Source organism: Tursiops truncatus, chromosome 6, assembly GCF_011762595.2.
Source record: "Tursiops truncatus isolate mTurTru1 chromosome 6, mTurTru1.mat.Y, whole genome shotgun sequence".
Taxonomy (NCBI): Eukaryota; Metazoa; Chordata; class Mammalia; order Artiodactyla; family Delphinidae; genus Tursiops; species Tursiops truncatus.
Window position 1 is genome coordinate 107,018,400 of NC_047039.1, and position 16,324 is coordinate 107,034,723.

General features: G+C 45.5%; 1 protein-coding gene across 16 annotated transcripts in view; it reads left to right on the plus strand.

Moving 5' to 3' along the window:
- The window catches only part of RALGPS1 (Ral GEF with PH domain and SH3 binding motif 1), a 290,080-nt gene that overhangs the window by 103,661 nt on the left and 170,095 nt on the right, over nucleotides 1-16,324 (plus strand). For all 16 annotated transcript variants that reach the window (XM_073806615.1, XM_033858613.2, XM_073806619.1 and 13 more), the window contains 2 exons: nucleotides 11,280-11,369; nucleotides 14,032-14,124. In XM_073806615.1, coding sequence (XP_073662716.1) covers nucleotides 11,280-11,369; nucleotides 14,032-14,124 — 183 coding nt within the window. The remainder of the gene's footprint in view (nucleotides 1-11,279; nucleotides 11,370-14,031; nucleotides 14,125-16,324) is intronic.

Here is a 16,324-nt window from a genome sequence, read left to right on the forward strand (position 1 = left end):
ATGAAATGATATAGGTAGAGCTCTTAGCGCCGTGTCTGTATGTAGTAGGCATCCAAACATTTTTTCGGGAAGAAAGGGAAGATTAGTTGATTGGAAGGAGGTTGCGAGGGAATCTGAGGCTCCCTGTGGCCAAACCAAAAATCCAGCAGCCAAGTGTTCTGGTCGGCCTCTGAGGACGTGCCTGCTTCTCCATGGGACCTGAGTCCCTTCGGATTTGTTTATAGAGTGGCTGAGATGGAAGAGCTTGGCCAGGTTCCCTAAGGGTCTGTTATGGGCCAGGCTTGTGTCTTGGCCCCAGGGAGTTCACCATAAAGCCAGAAGTTCTCAGTCTTTTTCCGATCACGGGTTCTTTTGGGAATCTGACAATATCACATATGAACCTGCCCTCAGATAAATACATAGATATATACATTTCCATTTAATCTGAGTGGGTTTGCTGCCTCCCCTGCCCACTGCCCCCCAAAGTCTGTACATGAACACTTCAGAGGTCTGTGGACAGCAGGCTGAGGAGCTGTGGTCGCATGGAATCAAACAGACCTGAGTTTGCACCTTAGCTCTACAACTTGTTGCCTGTATGATCTTGGGTTGTCTTTCAGCCTCTGACCTTCCTCATTTATAAAATAGGAAGAATCGTTTCAAGTGATATTTGAAGATTAAATGAGAATCATGGATGTAAAGGGTTTAGCTCAGCACTTGACATATAGTAAACAAGTAATATTAGCCTTAAAAAGGGTGCTTTGTAGTGGGAGCTACAAGCTGAAAGGAAGGTTAGCCTTGGGCCTAAGTGCTGGCGGTGGGGTTGAGATTGTGTCCTGAAGATGAAGAATTAGGAAGAGACAGAGAGGGAATTCGGATGACTTGGTTCCAGTCCAGGCTCTGCTGCTAACCTGTTCTGAGGCCTTAGGCAAGTCCAAGTCTAGGTCTCAGGACCCTTATGTATTAGCAGAGATTGGACCAGGCAAAGGTTCCCAACACTTTGCCCTGGAGGACTGCTTTAACGTTTCTCATGGACTCATATATATACACACACACACACACACACATACACGTACGTAGTTCTTAATGACTGAAACCCCAGCTCAAACTCGCCTTACTGGCTTATGTAACAATGTCCAGGGAGAGACTAGACTTCATGTATTGCTTGGATGGTGCTGCTCTCTCCACCTGGAGGTCCCTGGAGACGTTCAGGGAGGTGGTTTCTCTGTGCTGGCTCCCCTCAGGCGGCCCCCTCCTCTGTGGTTCCAAGATGGCTGCCAACAGCTCATTGTGAGGGCAACCCCTGCAGAAAAGACCTTCCTCTTCTTCAGTAGCTCCATTTGATGTCCTGGAACAGAGACTCTGGGGTTGATGGCCCTGGCTTGAGCCCCATCCTGCGCTTCGTGATCTCATCACCCTGACCAGGAAACAGGAGGCTCTGGCTGGCCAGGTCTCAGAAACAGGCCTTCCCGTGGAGGTAGGGTAGGGGGCCAAGGCCGCAGGGACTGAGATGGGAGGACTGGCAGTTCCTCAGGGAAAGTTGGTGCTCGGACAGGAAGAGGCTGAGGGATGGCCAGAACCGCCCACAGACCCTCTTCCCTCTTGCACTCTTCCATCCAGCTCTCAGCTTTCTCCCCTGATTAATCTGCTGATACCCCATGCATGCGTCATTAGCCTAGTCACCGAATGTTCCTGATTCCTCTTGGCTTTAATCGAGACTATTTAAAAAACAGTTATTGAGCACTTAGGCTCAACTTACTGAGTTAGATACTGTGCTAAGCATTTAACCTGCATCATCTAATTCTGTTTTCACAAAACCCACTGAGGCCGATATTTTAAACCCATTTTATGGATGAGGAAGCTGAGGTTCTGGAAAGTGAAGTAACTTGCTCAAAGCCACATAGCTGGTGAGTTTCCTTACTTAGGGCCCCCCGCATTTTTCTGAACATGACTCCAGTAGAATCCCCTGTTCTTCCAGACTTCATTTATCACAGGGCTGGGAGGCAGTGTTAGCATTTTCCCTTCCAAATACTACCTCCAAACAATTATTCTTTCCTCATTGTATAAACCCTCCTTCATTTGAGGCTCATTACTTCTGGTTATATTCATTTATTTATTTAATAGACATTGACTGCACATGGTACCGGGCTCTGTGCTAGGTTCAGGGGGTCAGCAGTAAACTGGATGTAGCCCTTGCCATCATTAGCTCATAGTCTGGTGGGGGAGACAGACGTGATGGAGGGGATTACAATCCAGGGGAATCAGTGCTAGGGTGGGAAAACCAGAGGAGAGGTGTGGGCAGTAGGAAGGGAGGCCAGGAGACTGGATTGGAGTCTGTCCCATTAATCTAGGTGAACGACAGAGATGTAGAGTGGCCGGGCTCAAGAGAATATTAAGAGACCGAATGATAGCACTGGGTGATTGATTGGATTTGGAGGGAGATGACAGGGAGGCGCAAAGGAGGCCCCGCTTTGGTCCTTGGCAGCGGCACTCTTTGAGGTGTTGAGTGCAGAGGAGGAGGAGCAGTTGTGAGAGGGGAGATGACGGAGAGGAGAGAGGTCTGGGCGTATGAGCTCAACCATGCAGCAGGTAATTGGGTATTTGCGTCTGGGAGTCAGGGGATAGATCCAGCTTGAAGATGCAGATATTGCAGTCACCTGCATTCGAAGCCGCAAGAGTAGATGAGATTGCCCAGGGAGCAACAGAGGCCCACGTGAGAGCCTTAGGGCTTATGGGAAGGGCAGAGGAGAAGGGGCTGAGAAAGAGCAGCCTGGGCACGAGAAGAACACCCAGAAAGGCTGGTGTCTTGGAAATCAGTGTCTCAAGGATAACGGGATGCTACAGAATGGGTCATTTAAAAGGACTAAAAAAAGAGTCTTTTATGTTTAGCAGCACGGCGGTGCTAGGCTCAGCAGGAGCTGTTCTGCGGGGGTGTGAAATGGAAGCTGGGCTGTAGCAGCTTGAGCGGTAGATGTGAGGAAATGGAGAGAGCAGGTGTAGGCGATGCTTGAACAGTGGCTCTAAGGAGAAAGATGAGAAGAAGGGGGTAGCTGGAGGGGTTGAAGACGTTCAGGGAGGTGTTAATATTCCTCTTTTCTTTTCAGCAGAAAGAGCCTTGGGGGTGTACATATTTTGAATGGAAAGAGCCAGTACACCGGGAAAAATTAAAGATGAGGAGAGAGAGGGAATACATAATGAAGTGAAGTCCCAGCGAAGGTGGGAGAGGCCGAGGCCTGGGACCTCTTCATCGTAAAAGGCGAGTCTGCAGAAAGGAAAGATACAGACACAGGTCTGCTTGCAGGTGTGGTGCAAGAAGGTTCACAGCTCCTCTTTCCTCGGTGAAATAGGAGGTGAAGGCGGGGAAGCAGGAGGAAAGCTTGAGGGGTTTGGGGGGAGCTTGAAAAAACCACTCCAGGGGAAAGAGAAGGTTGACTATGGAAATATAGGAAGACTTGTGGGCAGAGCCGCTGGAAATAGAGGTTGTGGCTTTTAAAGTAGCCCCAGGGCATGAGGGTCGCTGGTTCTCTCTAGTTGCACTTTGCAGCCTAAAGAGAGGGGCACAGGAAGGCAAGTGGTTGGATCCATCCGTGATGAGCAAAGCAGATTTTTTGAAGGACCATGGGGCAAGGGACCTAAAAGTACTGGCTAAGAAGGGGCTGAAGTGACAAATGATAGGGGATCCATCTGCTCAAGAGGAAAAGGGCCACCAAGGACTCCAAGGCGTGGTGAGAGGGAAGGATGGGCACAGCAGTGGGGTGGGGGTCAAGGAGCAGGTGAGGATTAGAAGGTTAAAGGTTGTGGCCCGAGACTGGAACTTCAGGTTTCTGATGCAGCGCAGTCCTGGGTAATTTGGAGAAGGAGGTGACTGGAGTGATAGGTGTGTAACAGTTGCTGAAATGACCATGGTCGTTCACAGTGATGTTGATGTTACCCAAGGAATAAGGCAGGGTTTGCTATGGAGAGGAAGGCAGTGGTCCAGATTCTGATCTGCTTGCTATCTCTAAAGTTTTACCTTTCCAGAATGTAAAAAAAAAAAAAAAAAAAAAAGGGACTCATATATATGTAGCCTTTTCTGACTGTCTTTTCACTTAGCCATATGCATTTAAGATTCATCCATGTCTTCATATGGCTTGATGGCTTTTTTATGAGTACTGCTCATTGTATGGATTTACTAGTCTATCCATTCACCTTCTGAAGGACTTACAGTTTTTGATGATTATGAGTAAAACTGCTATAAACATATGCATGCTGGGTTTTTTTTGGTGTGGACATAAGACTTCAAATAAACTGGGTAAATATCTAGGAGTACAGTTGCTGGATCACGTCTGTACCATTTTGCATTCCCACCAGCAAAGAGTGAAAGTTTGTGTTGCTTCAGGAAGAAATAAAATTGTCTTTATTCACAGATGACATGATGGTCTATACAGAAAATCTCAAAGAAATCTATTTTTAAAGCTCCTGGAACTAATAAGGGAGTATAGCAAGGTTGCAGGGCACAAGATCAATATATGAAAGCTTCCCTATATACCAGCAATGAAGAATTGGAACTTGAAATTTTTTAAAAAAACACCATTTACAGTAGCACACACATACTCGAGAAATACTTAGGTATAAATCTAACAAAGTATGTACAGGTTCTGTATGTGGAAAACTATAAAACACTGATGAAAGAAATCAAAGTAGATTGAAATAGAGAGGTATTCCATCTTCATGTATTAGAAGACTCATTATTAAGATGTCAGTTCTTCCCAGCTTGTTCTATAGATTCAATTCAATCCTAATTGAAATCCCAGCAAGCTGTTTTATAAATATCAGCAAACTGATTCTAAAGTTTATATGGAAAAGGCTAAAGATGTAGGATAACCAGCACAATACTGAAAAAGAATGAAGTTGGAGGACTCACTCTACCTGATTTCAAGACTGATTGTAAAGCTATAATAATCAAGACAGCTTGGTATTGGCAAAAGAATAGACGCCCAGGATTATGAAACAGAACAGAGAGCCCAGAAATAGACCCAGACAAATATAGTCAACTGACCTTTGACAAATGCATGAGGGCATTCAGTGGAGAAAGAGTAATTTCTTCAACAAATGGTGCTGGAACAATTGGAACTGTTTTTGTGTACGTGAAAAAATGAACCTAGACACAAGAGTTTAGGCCTTTCATAAAAATTAACTCAAAATTGATCACAGACCTAAATGTAAAAGACAAAACTATAAAACTTTTAAAAGAAAACGCAGAAGAAAACCCTACATGACCTTTGGTGATGAGTTACTAGATATAACACCAAAGCACAATCCATGAAAGAAAAAATTGGTAAGTTGGACTTCATTAAAATTAAAATCTTCTATTCTGCAAAAGACATTTTTAAGAGAATTAAAAGACAAAGCACAGACTGGGAAAAATATTTGCAAAACACATATCTGATAAAAGACTTGAATCCAAAGTATATTCTTAATACTTAACAATAAGAAAACAACCCAGTTAGGGACTTCCCTGGCGGTCCAGTGGTTATGACTTTGCCTTCCAATGCAGGGGGTACAGATTTGATCCTTGGTCTGGGAGCTAAGATCCCACATGCCTTGTGGCCAGAAAAAACAAAACATAAAACAGAAGCAATATTGTAACAAATTCAATAAAGACCTTAAAAATGGTTCACATCAAAAAAAAAAAAAAATCTTGAAAAAAGAAAACAACCCAATTAAAAAACAGGCCAGGGACTTCCCTAGTGGTGCAGTGGTTAAGAATCCACCTGCCAATGCAGGGGACATGGGTTCGATCCCTGGTCCAGGAAGATCCCACATGCTACGGAGCAACTAAGCCCATGCACCACAACTACTGAGCCTGTGCTCTAGAGTCTACGAGCCACAACTACTGAGCCCGAACGCTGCAACTACTGAGCCGACACGCTGCAACTACTGAAGCCCGCGCACCTAGAGCCTGTGCTCTGCAACAAGAGAAGCCACCCCAATGAGAAGCCCATGCACTGCAATGAAGAGTAGCCCCGCTTGCCGCAACTAGAGAAAGCCCGCGCACAGCAACAAAGACCCAACACAGCCAAAAAAAAAAAAAAAAAGAGGCCAAATATCTGAGTAAGTACTTTACCAAAAAGATGTAACCAAGGGCAAATAAACGTGAAAAGATGCTCAGCATTATTTGCCATCAGGGAAATGCAAACACTATGCACCTATTAGAATGGCTAAAAAACAAACAAAAAAACAACCCAAAACAAACAAACAAAAAACCTCACGAAACCTGACAATACCAATTGTTGGCAAGCAATTGGAGCAACACAAACTCTCATTTGTTGCTGGTGGGAATGAAAAATGGTGCGATCCAGCAATTGAACTCCTCAATATTTATCCAGTTTATTTGAAATCTTACATCTACACACATACACATATTCACACACACACACACAGATATACAAATAGCACACAAATATTTATAGCAGCTTTATTTATAATAGTCAAATACTGAAAGTAACTAGGATGTCCTTCAATAGGTGAAAGGATAGGCAAACTGGTAAATTCATACAATGGAATAGTCTTCATTGGAAAAAAAAAAAAAGAATAAGCCCCAAGCCATATAAAGACATGGATGAATCTTAAATACATATTGCTAAGTGAAAGAAACCAGTCTGCAAAGGCAACATAAGTGTGATTACCTCCCCCATTTTTTTTTTTGACGTTCTGGAAAATGCTGAAAAAAATTCTGGAAAGCTAAAATTATAGAGATGGTAAACAAATGAGTGGCTGCCAGAGGTGTGAGAAGGGGAGAGCTTTGAGTAGGTGAAGAACAGGGGATTTTTCAGGGTGGTGAAACTATTCCGTATGATACTATAATGTTGGATACATGCCACCGTGCATTTGTGAAAACCCTTAGAACTTTACAGCACTAAGAGTAAACCTCTTAGTGCTAACTATGCAAATTTTAATCATTGTGGAGATTAAGGGGTGCTAGGATGGAATGTAGAACATAACAAGTGAACCTAACTGGATTGTAAATGTATGAAACAACCTCCCTGAGAAGGGTGAGGGGAAAAGGTGCTGGCCTAAGTAAATGAGGGAGCCTGAAAGACTAAAGACAAAAGGAACTGTATGTAAGCACTGTACTCTGATCAAGTTGTTTCCCAAGGGCGGATGGGTAACAATTCTGGAGCCATTATGCATGAACACTGGAATTGAACAATTAAGGAAATGGGTGGCAGATGGTGGGACCCAGGTTTCTCTCACCTGTTGGAGTAGAAAGTTGTAGACAAGCAAGAGGAGGCTAGAGTGATCCATATGGTAATGAATTGGAGGTGGAGACATTAGTAGGAAGTCATATTTAGCTTAATATAGATACAGATGGTTACATATAGAAATATTTATAGGTATGTATATATACAAGAGTTAGGGTACACACACACACACACACACTTCCTTGCTCTGCATCTGAGAGGACCTAGAAACTGATACCTAAGTAGCACGAGCACACGTAGCTCCCAGATCTTGGTTTCTAATACCATTATCTAATAAAAGGAACCAGGGGGCACTTCCCTGCTGGTCCAGTGGGTAAGACTCTGTGTCCCAATGCAGGGGCCTGGGTTCGATCCCTGGTTGGATGCCTGGTCGGGGAACTAGATCCCACATGCATGCCACAGCTAAGAAGTCCGCATGCTGCAACGAAGATCCCGCATGCTGCAACTAAGACCCAGCTGGCGCAGCCAAAATAAATAAGTAAATAAATAAATAAAATATTTTTAAAAAAAGGAACCAAGGCTCCTTGGAGAAATGGCTGGTTTCGGAGTGGGACAAGAAATGTACAGGATGAGGCGGTAGCATCTTGTAGTTCCAGAAAGTAAGGAGGTGCTCATACAAACCAACCAAACAATGCTGGGGGCATGTCGAAGCCAGCTCTCAGTGGCCAAAGCTGGAACAATTTGAGTAAGGAAATAAATAACATAGTATTGGATCAAAACCCCAAAGTATCCATGAGTCCATTCTGATGTAAACAAATGATGGAATAAATAAATGGGGGAGACTAGACAAACCTCCTATGCAGAAGAATTCCAAATAATCTATGTAGATATTTTGCCCTCAAGAAGGTGGAGCACAACTGCCTCCTTCCTTCCATAGCGACTTCCTTCCAAAGTTTGAGGTGATAGTATTATTTATGCAACCAGTTCCCTATTGATGGGCATATTCTTTTGCTTTATAAACAGCGCTTCAGTGAACCCTTGTATGTATATCCTCTACATTTCTGTATTTTTGTAAGATAAATATTCCAGGGAGAATATAACTTTTAACAGCTTGAAAGATATATTCAAGTGGTTCTTCAAAATGGTCCTGTGAATTTATACCCCTGCAAACAGTGTATGAGTATCAGTTTCTCCACACTCTTGGCACACTGTATGACTCACAAAGGGGTAATGTATTCTCTTTAATATAAACCCCTTTTAGTAATCAAGAGTCCCAATAGAAAGGTGGATGAAGGACCTGAACACGTACTTCACAGGCAAATAATACAAATGGCCTATAAATATTTGCAACAAAAAACTTAAAAAACGTGCAAAAATATGTTAACTGAGGAGTCGTGAAAGAAATGTAAAATAGAAACAGTGAGACATTAGTTTGTCCACTAAGTTAGTAAAGAAAAAAAGAGCTGTAGTAACTGGTATTAGCCTGCTCCAATTTTTATGGATCAACAAATAAAACTTTTGGAAGCCAAGTTTTTAAATATATACTTTTGAAAAAAGGTACACATACTTTTATTCACTCTACCTTACAGGAATTTATCCTCAGACCTTAATTAAAAATGTATAAAGATATATGTATAAATATGTTCACCACAGCATTGTCTATCACAACAAAGTAATTCGAAATAAGCTACCCAACAGTAGGAGGTTCCTTGATGAGGAGACATCCCTGAGATGAAATGCTTGGCAGCTGCTAAAAATATGTTGATATTCTTACATATTTATAAAAATTCTTGTGATAGTATGATTAATATATACCAATTTAATTGAAAAAGAGAAACATGTTCTATGACTAGACAGACATATGTTCTGAGACATGACAAACATATGTTCCAAGAAGGACACATACCACAGTGTTCATCAGGGGTCTGTATGTGAGAACGAGCTTGCAAATGACTTCTGTCTCTTGTGCTTATCTCTGTCCCTTTGTTTTCTACATTAAGCTTCTCTTAAATTTTGTAGTTAAAAAACAATTAAAACAGTTTAAAACCATGCTGATTCTCCCTTTGTAATGTCTCTCTCCTCTGCCCCTTTCCTCCATCTCCTTCAACACTGCCCTCGCTCAGGCCTCCCGTCTCTCACTTAGACCATCGCCTCAGCTTCTTGATGGGTGTCCCTGCTCCTGCAGAAGGGTCTAGCCTGTCACTCCTGTGCTCAGAAGCCTCTGGAACTCTCCTTGCGCAGCATAGTGTCCCCTTGTTTCTCCAGACCCCCTTCCCTTCTAAGTTCAGCCTCCCTCCCGCCCCAACCCCACGGGGCACCTGCAACACCAGTCCTGTCCACCCGCTCAGCTCTCCCTGGTCTCCTCACCTGTTGAGGGTCTACCCATCTTTCAAGGCCCACCTCCTCTAGGAAGCCTTCTTTTCTCATTATCTCCCCCATACTCCAGTTCACTTGGTTTGAACTTATTTGATGGCCATGATCACCAGCTGCCTTTTAATACAGTGATTTCTGGACTGACAGGTCTGGACTCGCAGTGCCTGGAGCACACAGTAAGGGCTTCGTGAAAGTCTGCTGAAGTGAACTGATCCAGAGTTGCCTCTGAACACCACCTGAGTCAACTCTGCCACGTTCCATAATTATGCTTTAAATAGGTGTGATTTTTTTTGACACATAAGAATCTATTAAATTATACATATAAACTATCACACTTGAGATTTATGTGGCATAAAAGTGTGCATGTATTAAAATATAAGGTTTATGGGCATATCACCTAGAAAAAATCTTGCTATATGGAAAATCTTTCTTCCATAACTGGCTAGTAACATTTGAGTCTGAACTTAATTTTAGGCAATTCCTTGGAAAAAATGATTCTATGGAAACCCAGGCACGTCCTGGAGGCAACCACAGATAATTACACAGAGAAAACTTTTCTATAATATTCCTGCTTAATATAAGAAGCCAAATTTTGATTCTTGGTGATTTAATTTTTTCTTGTTTTCTCATTGAAAAGTGACAGTATTTCAGTAAAGGGAAGACATTTGGTTGCAGCAGTAAACATGCTTTGATAACTCTGGACTATCCTTAACTCTTTTAGTCTTTGTAAAATTTAGAGGTTTTAGATGCTTAGTCTTCCTTTTCATTCCACGTCTCCCCCATTCTCTGCCCATCTCTCCTCCTTTCTTTGCAGTGCTGTCATTGCACTCTTGGGCATCCGTGTTTCACATAGAGCTGTTGTTATAGTCATGAAACATAAACAGGAAAGCAAACCACTGCCCAGTGTTTCTCAGCATGAAGCTCCTCTTGTTTCATTGAGGCATCGTGTGAGTCAACTAGACACTGATGGATGACTTTCTTGTTCCCACCAAAGGACTCAGGGGCTCGAGGATGGTCAAGTGTGAGTGATATTCTGAACGAAAAGTACCAGTATATCCTTTTGGCATATGCTGTCTCCAGAAAAACATGCCCTTTTACCTGCATTGCTTTACAGAACTTTAAGAGATGTTTTTGTATCACTTAAATTATTGGGCAAACCTCTCCTAGAAAATGAAATTTGTTGTAATTGTGCAAATATAGGTGAGTCCTTCTTGTCTTGGGTCTGGCTGGAGATGTGGATCTCATAGGTGGTACTGCCAGCATGCATATCCCTTTGTCTGGCCATTTGTCCATCCGTCCATCCATCCATCCATCCATCTCCCCATAACTGGGATCCTTCTGAGCAGAAATCCTGTCTGATACATCTCAAAATTTCCTGAAGCACCTTTAGGGAGACCCATATGTCGATGGAGGCCCACTAAGTCCCCTGGCTAATGATGGGAGTACTTATTTCTCACAGCACCACTATGCATATTGGAGAGCTGGTGCTGACGGCATGGGACCCACTTGTAGGGTTAGGTGTCATAAAGGAACCTCAACCTCCTGCAACCCTAGGGTTTGCTCTGTCAGTCTCCCAACCTCTTAGAAATCCCATAGAAGTAGTGGGCGGGGTAACTTGGTTGGTCCGGCATTTAACAACTTTTCTGGTGTGTGTGTGTGTGTGTGTGTGTGTGTGTGTGTGTGTGTGTGTGTGTGTGTGTGTGTCTGTGTGTGTGTCTGTGTGTGTGTCTGTGTTTGACTCTACAGGTCAGTTTTTGGGTTGTACGAGAAATTCTAACAGCACAGACTTTAAAAATAAGGGCAGAAATCCTGAGCCATTTTGTGAAAATAGCCAAGGTAAGCTGTTTTATTATTACTTTTCCCCTTCCTTTCTTTTTTGTCGCAAAAAGGTGTTTCCTTGGTACTTTGGGTGACGATTTGCTCTGGATGAGCCGGGCAGGGTTCAGACACGGGGCTCTGGCCCAGCTTCCCCAGGCAGAGGCAGCTGTGGGACCAGCCTGGCTGCTTGCTGGGCCTCCCAGCCCCTGTGCATGCACAGGCAGGTGCCCTCCGCCCTGTGGTTTTGGCAGCCAACCATTCTTTGTAGCTGGCCTTTCACAGACTCTCCACGAGGCCCCAGTGGCTGCCTCTGGAAGCCATTCATCCTCCTATTCAGATTTAGCCAGTGCCGCGGGTTGATGGCTTTTAGTCAGCATCGGAGGTTGTGACACCATCACATCCTGCACAGTTTATTCGCGGTCAGCAGAGCTCACCCCACCCCATCTTGCACTTGAGGCCCGGGCCCTGCTGCCCCGACCCCACCCCCTGGGTCTGCCCTGGTAGGGTTGGTCCTTGCCGGTTATTGGGCACCAGGCTCACGTCTTTACCCCACTTGCCCCTCCTCTTCCCTCATCTCTGCCAGCCCAGGCTGTGATCCCACGGGCCTTCCTGGACCACTCTCATCTCTTACACAGTCCTGCCAGCCCCTCCCAGCCCACTGCTCCCCACCACGGGGCTCGCCTGACTCAGCGGAGCACCGTCCTGTCTGTTTACTGCCCGCTTTGTGTGTGCACGTTGTCTTCCCACCGAGGTCCTAGGCCAGCTCACCTTCACTGCGGCCCCTCTCTGGCCAGGTGCCATAGCTGCTGCTTTACAGAAATGATTTCATTTGAAGATGACATTATTATTATCCCATTTCCGGAGGAGGAAGGGGAGGCTTAGAGAGGTGGGTGTCCACGCCCAGGCCCCATGGTCAGTCGGAGCGTGTCTCTCTGCCTTCAGGAGAGCAGCTCTGCTGCCCCTCACAGCAAGGTTGTGTTCATCCAGCTCTAAGTATGTTAGGGGCATGGACACTTTTACGTCCTGTGCATTCTGAAGTGCCTGGAACTGTTGCTGGGCGTAATGATACTTGTTGCTCTCGGTGAGTTCGTGCTGGGCCACAAGAGAAAGTGGGATGAAGTTCCAGCCCATCTGGTGCTTTCAGTTTGGAAGTTTCCAGTCCCTACCCAAGGGATCCAAAACGATTCCTCCTTAAGCTCTGCCATCTTCCGATGGTGGATCATCACGCTGGCGCTGTGCCCTGGGTATGTTCTTGTTCGAGCCTCCTCCTTTCTCTGGGCCTTGGTTTCCCATCTATAAAATGGGAAAGGGGTGGATTAGATAATCTCCCAGAGAACCTTCACCTCTAAAAGAAATTCTGTGACAGGCATAGCCATTCAGATACAAAGGATGAAATTCAGCTCACTCAGAATCTATTATTACACACAGCAAACGATTAGGGAATATTACGAGATGTATGAAATGCAGTATTAACTTGTGTGGTAAGGGAGAAATCTCCAGGTAGGAACAGAGCCGTGAGGACTAGGCATAAGGGCTTTTCGTGGATTTGTTCATTTTACTAAGCCCTGCTCTGTGCTGTACTAGGTCCCAGGGATATGATGGTAGATACTGCTTCATCCCGGCTCTCAGGGCACACACAGTCCAGGGTGAGAGAGGGGCAAGTGCAAGCAAATACAGTCCAGTGGGCTGAGGAAATGCACAGGCTGCCGTGGGAACATGCAGGTGGGGTGGGGTTGGGGACAAGTCTTCCTGACAAAGAACAAGCAGCCCACGCCACACTGCCCGCTCTCCTGGGTGCCAGGCACTGGTCTAGCAGTTTATGTGCACCATCCCACGCAGCAGAGGTGCTGTGATTACCTTCCTCATTTTAAATATGAAGATGTCGAGGCTCAGAAGGCTTAGGTAACTTGCCACAGAACACACCAGTAGTGGGAACCCGGGTTAGAACCAGGCCTCTTGGTTCCGTGGAGCCTGCCGGCTACACAACTTTCACCGACTCCTGGGAGTGAGAAGTGGGACCCGGGTCCTGTTGGCAGGTTTCCCTCAGCATAAAACCAAGAGCAGAGCAATTACATTTTTCTGCGCTCACCCTCACCTGTGTCTCCTTCTGTTGCCCTCGGTGGTAAGGAACTTGTCTGAGATGGAATTAAATCCAAATGTTCTCACTAATTCGGGGCCTGGTTCAGAGAAGCATGGTCAAGTGGCTGGGAAGCTGGAGCTCCGTGCTCCCAGCTGAGGAGATCGTGCAGATTGATAACATCTTTCCCCAGCCTCCCGCTTCCGGGTGTGAAGGTAATCTCAGTAGACCCATGTTGATGTTGTTGGCACAGCGGAGGTTTCAGTTTACAAAGGCCTGCTGGGACAGTTCAGATTCATCTAAAAAAAGAACAGAAAGGACATTATCAAACCTCATCCCGAGCCATGTTTCTGTCCAGCAGCCAGACTAGTCAGCTTATGGAATTTTGCAAATGTTTTAGATGCAGACTCACCTTTTGACAATCTGAAAGAAAAAGAGCATATGGTTTCTGTGAACTTTCTAGAACTGTATTTTCTACATGAGATATTTTTAAGTGTAATTGAATTTCATAAATATGACAGTATTTGGTAACACTTGAACATGTTTTTGTTCTGTTGTTTATAGCAGCAAAATAATCTATTCCATATCTTTTTTTCTTTTCAGAAACTTCTAGAACTCAACAACCTTCATTCTCTCATGTCTGTGGTGTCAGCATTACAAAGTGCACCCATCTTCAGGCTGACAAAAACCTGGGCTGTAAGTTAATCTTCCTAAGTCTGTTCCTTTGGTTTGGGCCGTCCTTTCTTTGGTGAAGTTCTCCATGCCTTAAGCCCCAGAAGCCTTTCTCAGTCTGCCCTTTGCCAACGACGGAGGATGACTGTGGGTTAATGAAGTGTCCCCTGGCCACTCTCTCTCCTTCAGTGACCTCAGCCTCGTTTTGGGACAGGGAAACTGTGAGGAAGCCAGCGTGGCCGGGGACCCTTCTGGACCTGACAACATCATGTATGATGGCGGGGTCAGTGGCATGACTTCTGCCCTCCGCTTCAAACTGCCCCTGGGAAGCCTTGCAGTTGCGCTGGGCTGCTGGCTGTGCAGCTAAGAGTTTCTTTGGAGGAACCTGTGACCCTCATGTAGGGAAAAATAATTTTTTTTTCCTGAAGGCCATGGATAATTTCAGCCCAGAGGTGGAGTCTGACAGTTATATAATTGAGTCTGTAGGAAAGTTTTCTGCTGTAAAAGTACTTTAAAAATATCTCAGACCTCTTTATCCTCCTTAGCTTGGCACCGCGCCTGACGGGGGAAGTCATTGCTATTTCCATCACTCATTAGCATTCACCTCCTGGCCCGCCTGGTCTGGGGTCTCTCACAGCCACACAGCCCAAGCCTTTCAAGACCTGTTTATGTCCCACAGAACTGAAGGAAACTGTATGGAGTTGTCAGCTGTGCTTCTGCAACTAACTCACTTCCGAACTTCTTTCTGCCAGTCTGCGGGGCTGGGCTCTGTTTCAGACTTGGCTAGTTCAGGGGCCTTTAAAATACTTAGGGATTATGTTGTAGGTTGTCAGAAGTGAGCCTTGTTTCTTTAAATTGCAATTTTCCATAGATCAAGCCATAGCAAAGTGGAGTGAGAGGTTTTAGCCTGGAGTCAAAAGACTGGGTCTGCATTCAGGCACCGTCTGTGCAGAGTGATTCTGTGGGACTCGTCTCCTCTTATCTACTTAGGGAGGTTGGCCTGGATCTGTGGTTCTCCGTTAGTGCTTTGTGGAGCCCAGGGGTTCTTTGGAACTGACTTGGGGCCAGCAGGGGCTGGGGGAGAGGACGGAGGGCACCAAGCAGACCTCCAGAGCACGGTTTCTGCCAGAGCAGCTCTGTTTGCATCAGTTTTATGTCCTGAGCTTCTGGGTGAACTTCAGTTGAGCAGTGGCTTTGGAGGTCAAAGCAAGTTTGGAAGCCACTGGTCTCTGTGGTTGCTGCCAGCCCTGTGATTCCCTGAGTCCATCTGAGCCATGACGCTTTTTTCAAAAGTTGCTTGGAGATTCTTTTTCAAATGAATTTTCCATCATTTAGGTGCTGCTATTGTTTCTTGGACTGCTGGGAGCTCTGTGTGGGCCCAGAAGAAGGAATGATGAATCTCACGGTACACAGACCTTACTGTCAGTAACACAGGGACTCTCGGTGACCCCATAAGTGGCACAGTCAGTGAGGGCAGCAGGGAGTCAGCATGAGGGGCCTGCACAGAGATGCCACCCACTCAGGGATGGGCAGGGCCCATCCATGGAGCTTTGGCCAGCGTTCTCCTCAGGATGCTGTGCCTTGCCCAGGATGGTGGGGCAGCATTGGGCCAGAACAACATCCAGGACTGCTCCTTGTGGCTCGGCAGAGTCCTGTGCCAGGGTGGCCGGATCATCACTGCCATTGGTGGGTCTTTGCTGCAATGAAGATAAATCTCCCACAGCTCCTCAGAGAGCCTGAAATGAAATATCCACCCAGGACCCGTTTGAAAGCATGAGCTTCCTCACCTAACTCCCTTCCAGGCTACGTGGGTCAGCTGTTCTTCCTTACAGATTTGCCAGGCGCTGCTCTAAAAGCTTTCCCTGTATTAACTCATTTCCTCTTTTTTTAAAAAAAATAAATTTATTTATTTATTTACTTATTTATTTGGTTGTGCCAGGTCTTAGTCGCGGGGGCGGGCTCCTTAGTTGCAGCTCGCCAGCTCCTTAGTTGTGGCACATGAACTCTTAGTTGCAGCATGCCTGTGGGATCTAGTTCCCTGAGCAGGGATCACATCTGAGCCCCCTGCATTGGGAGCGCAAAGTCTGAACCACTGCGCCACCCGGGAAGTCCCCTCATTTCCTCTTGACAGCTACCCACCATCAAGAGGAGGCACAGAGAGGTGGGATGACTTATGCAGGGTTCCCCAGCTAAGAGGCAGAGCGGGAATCAAACCGGAGCAGTC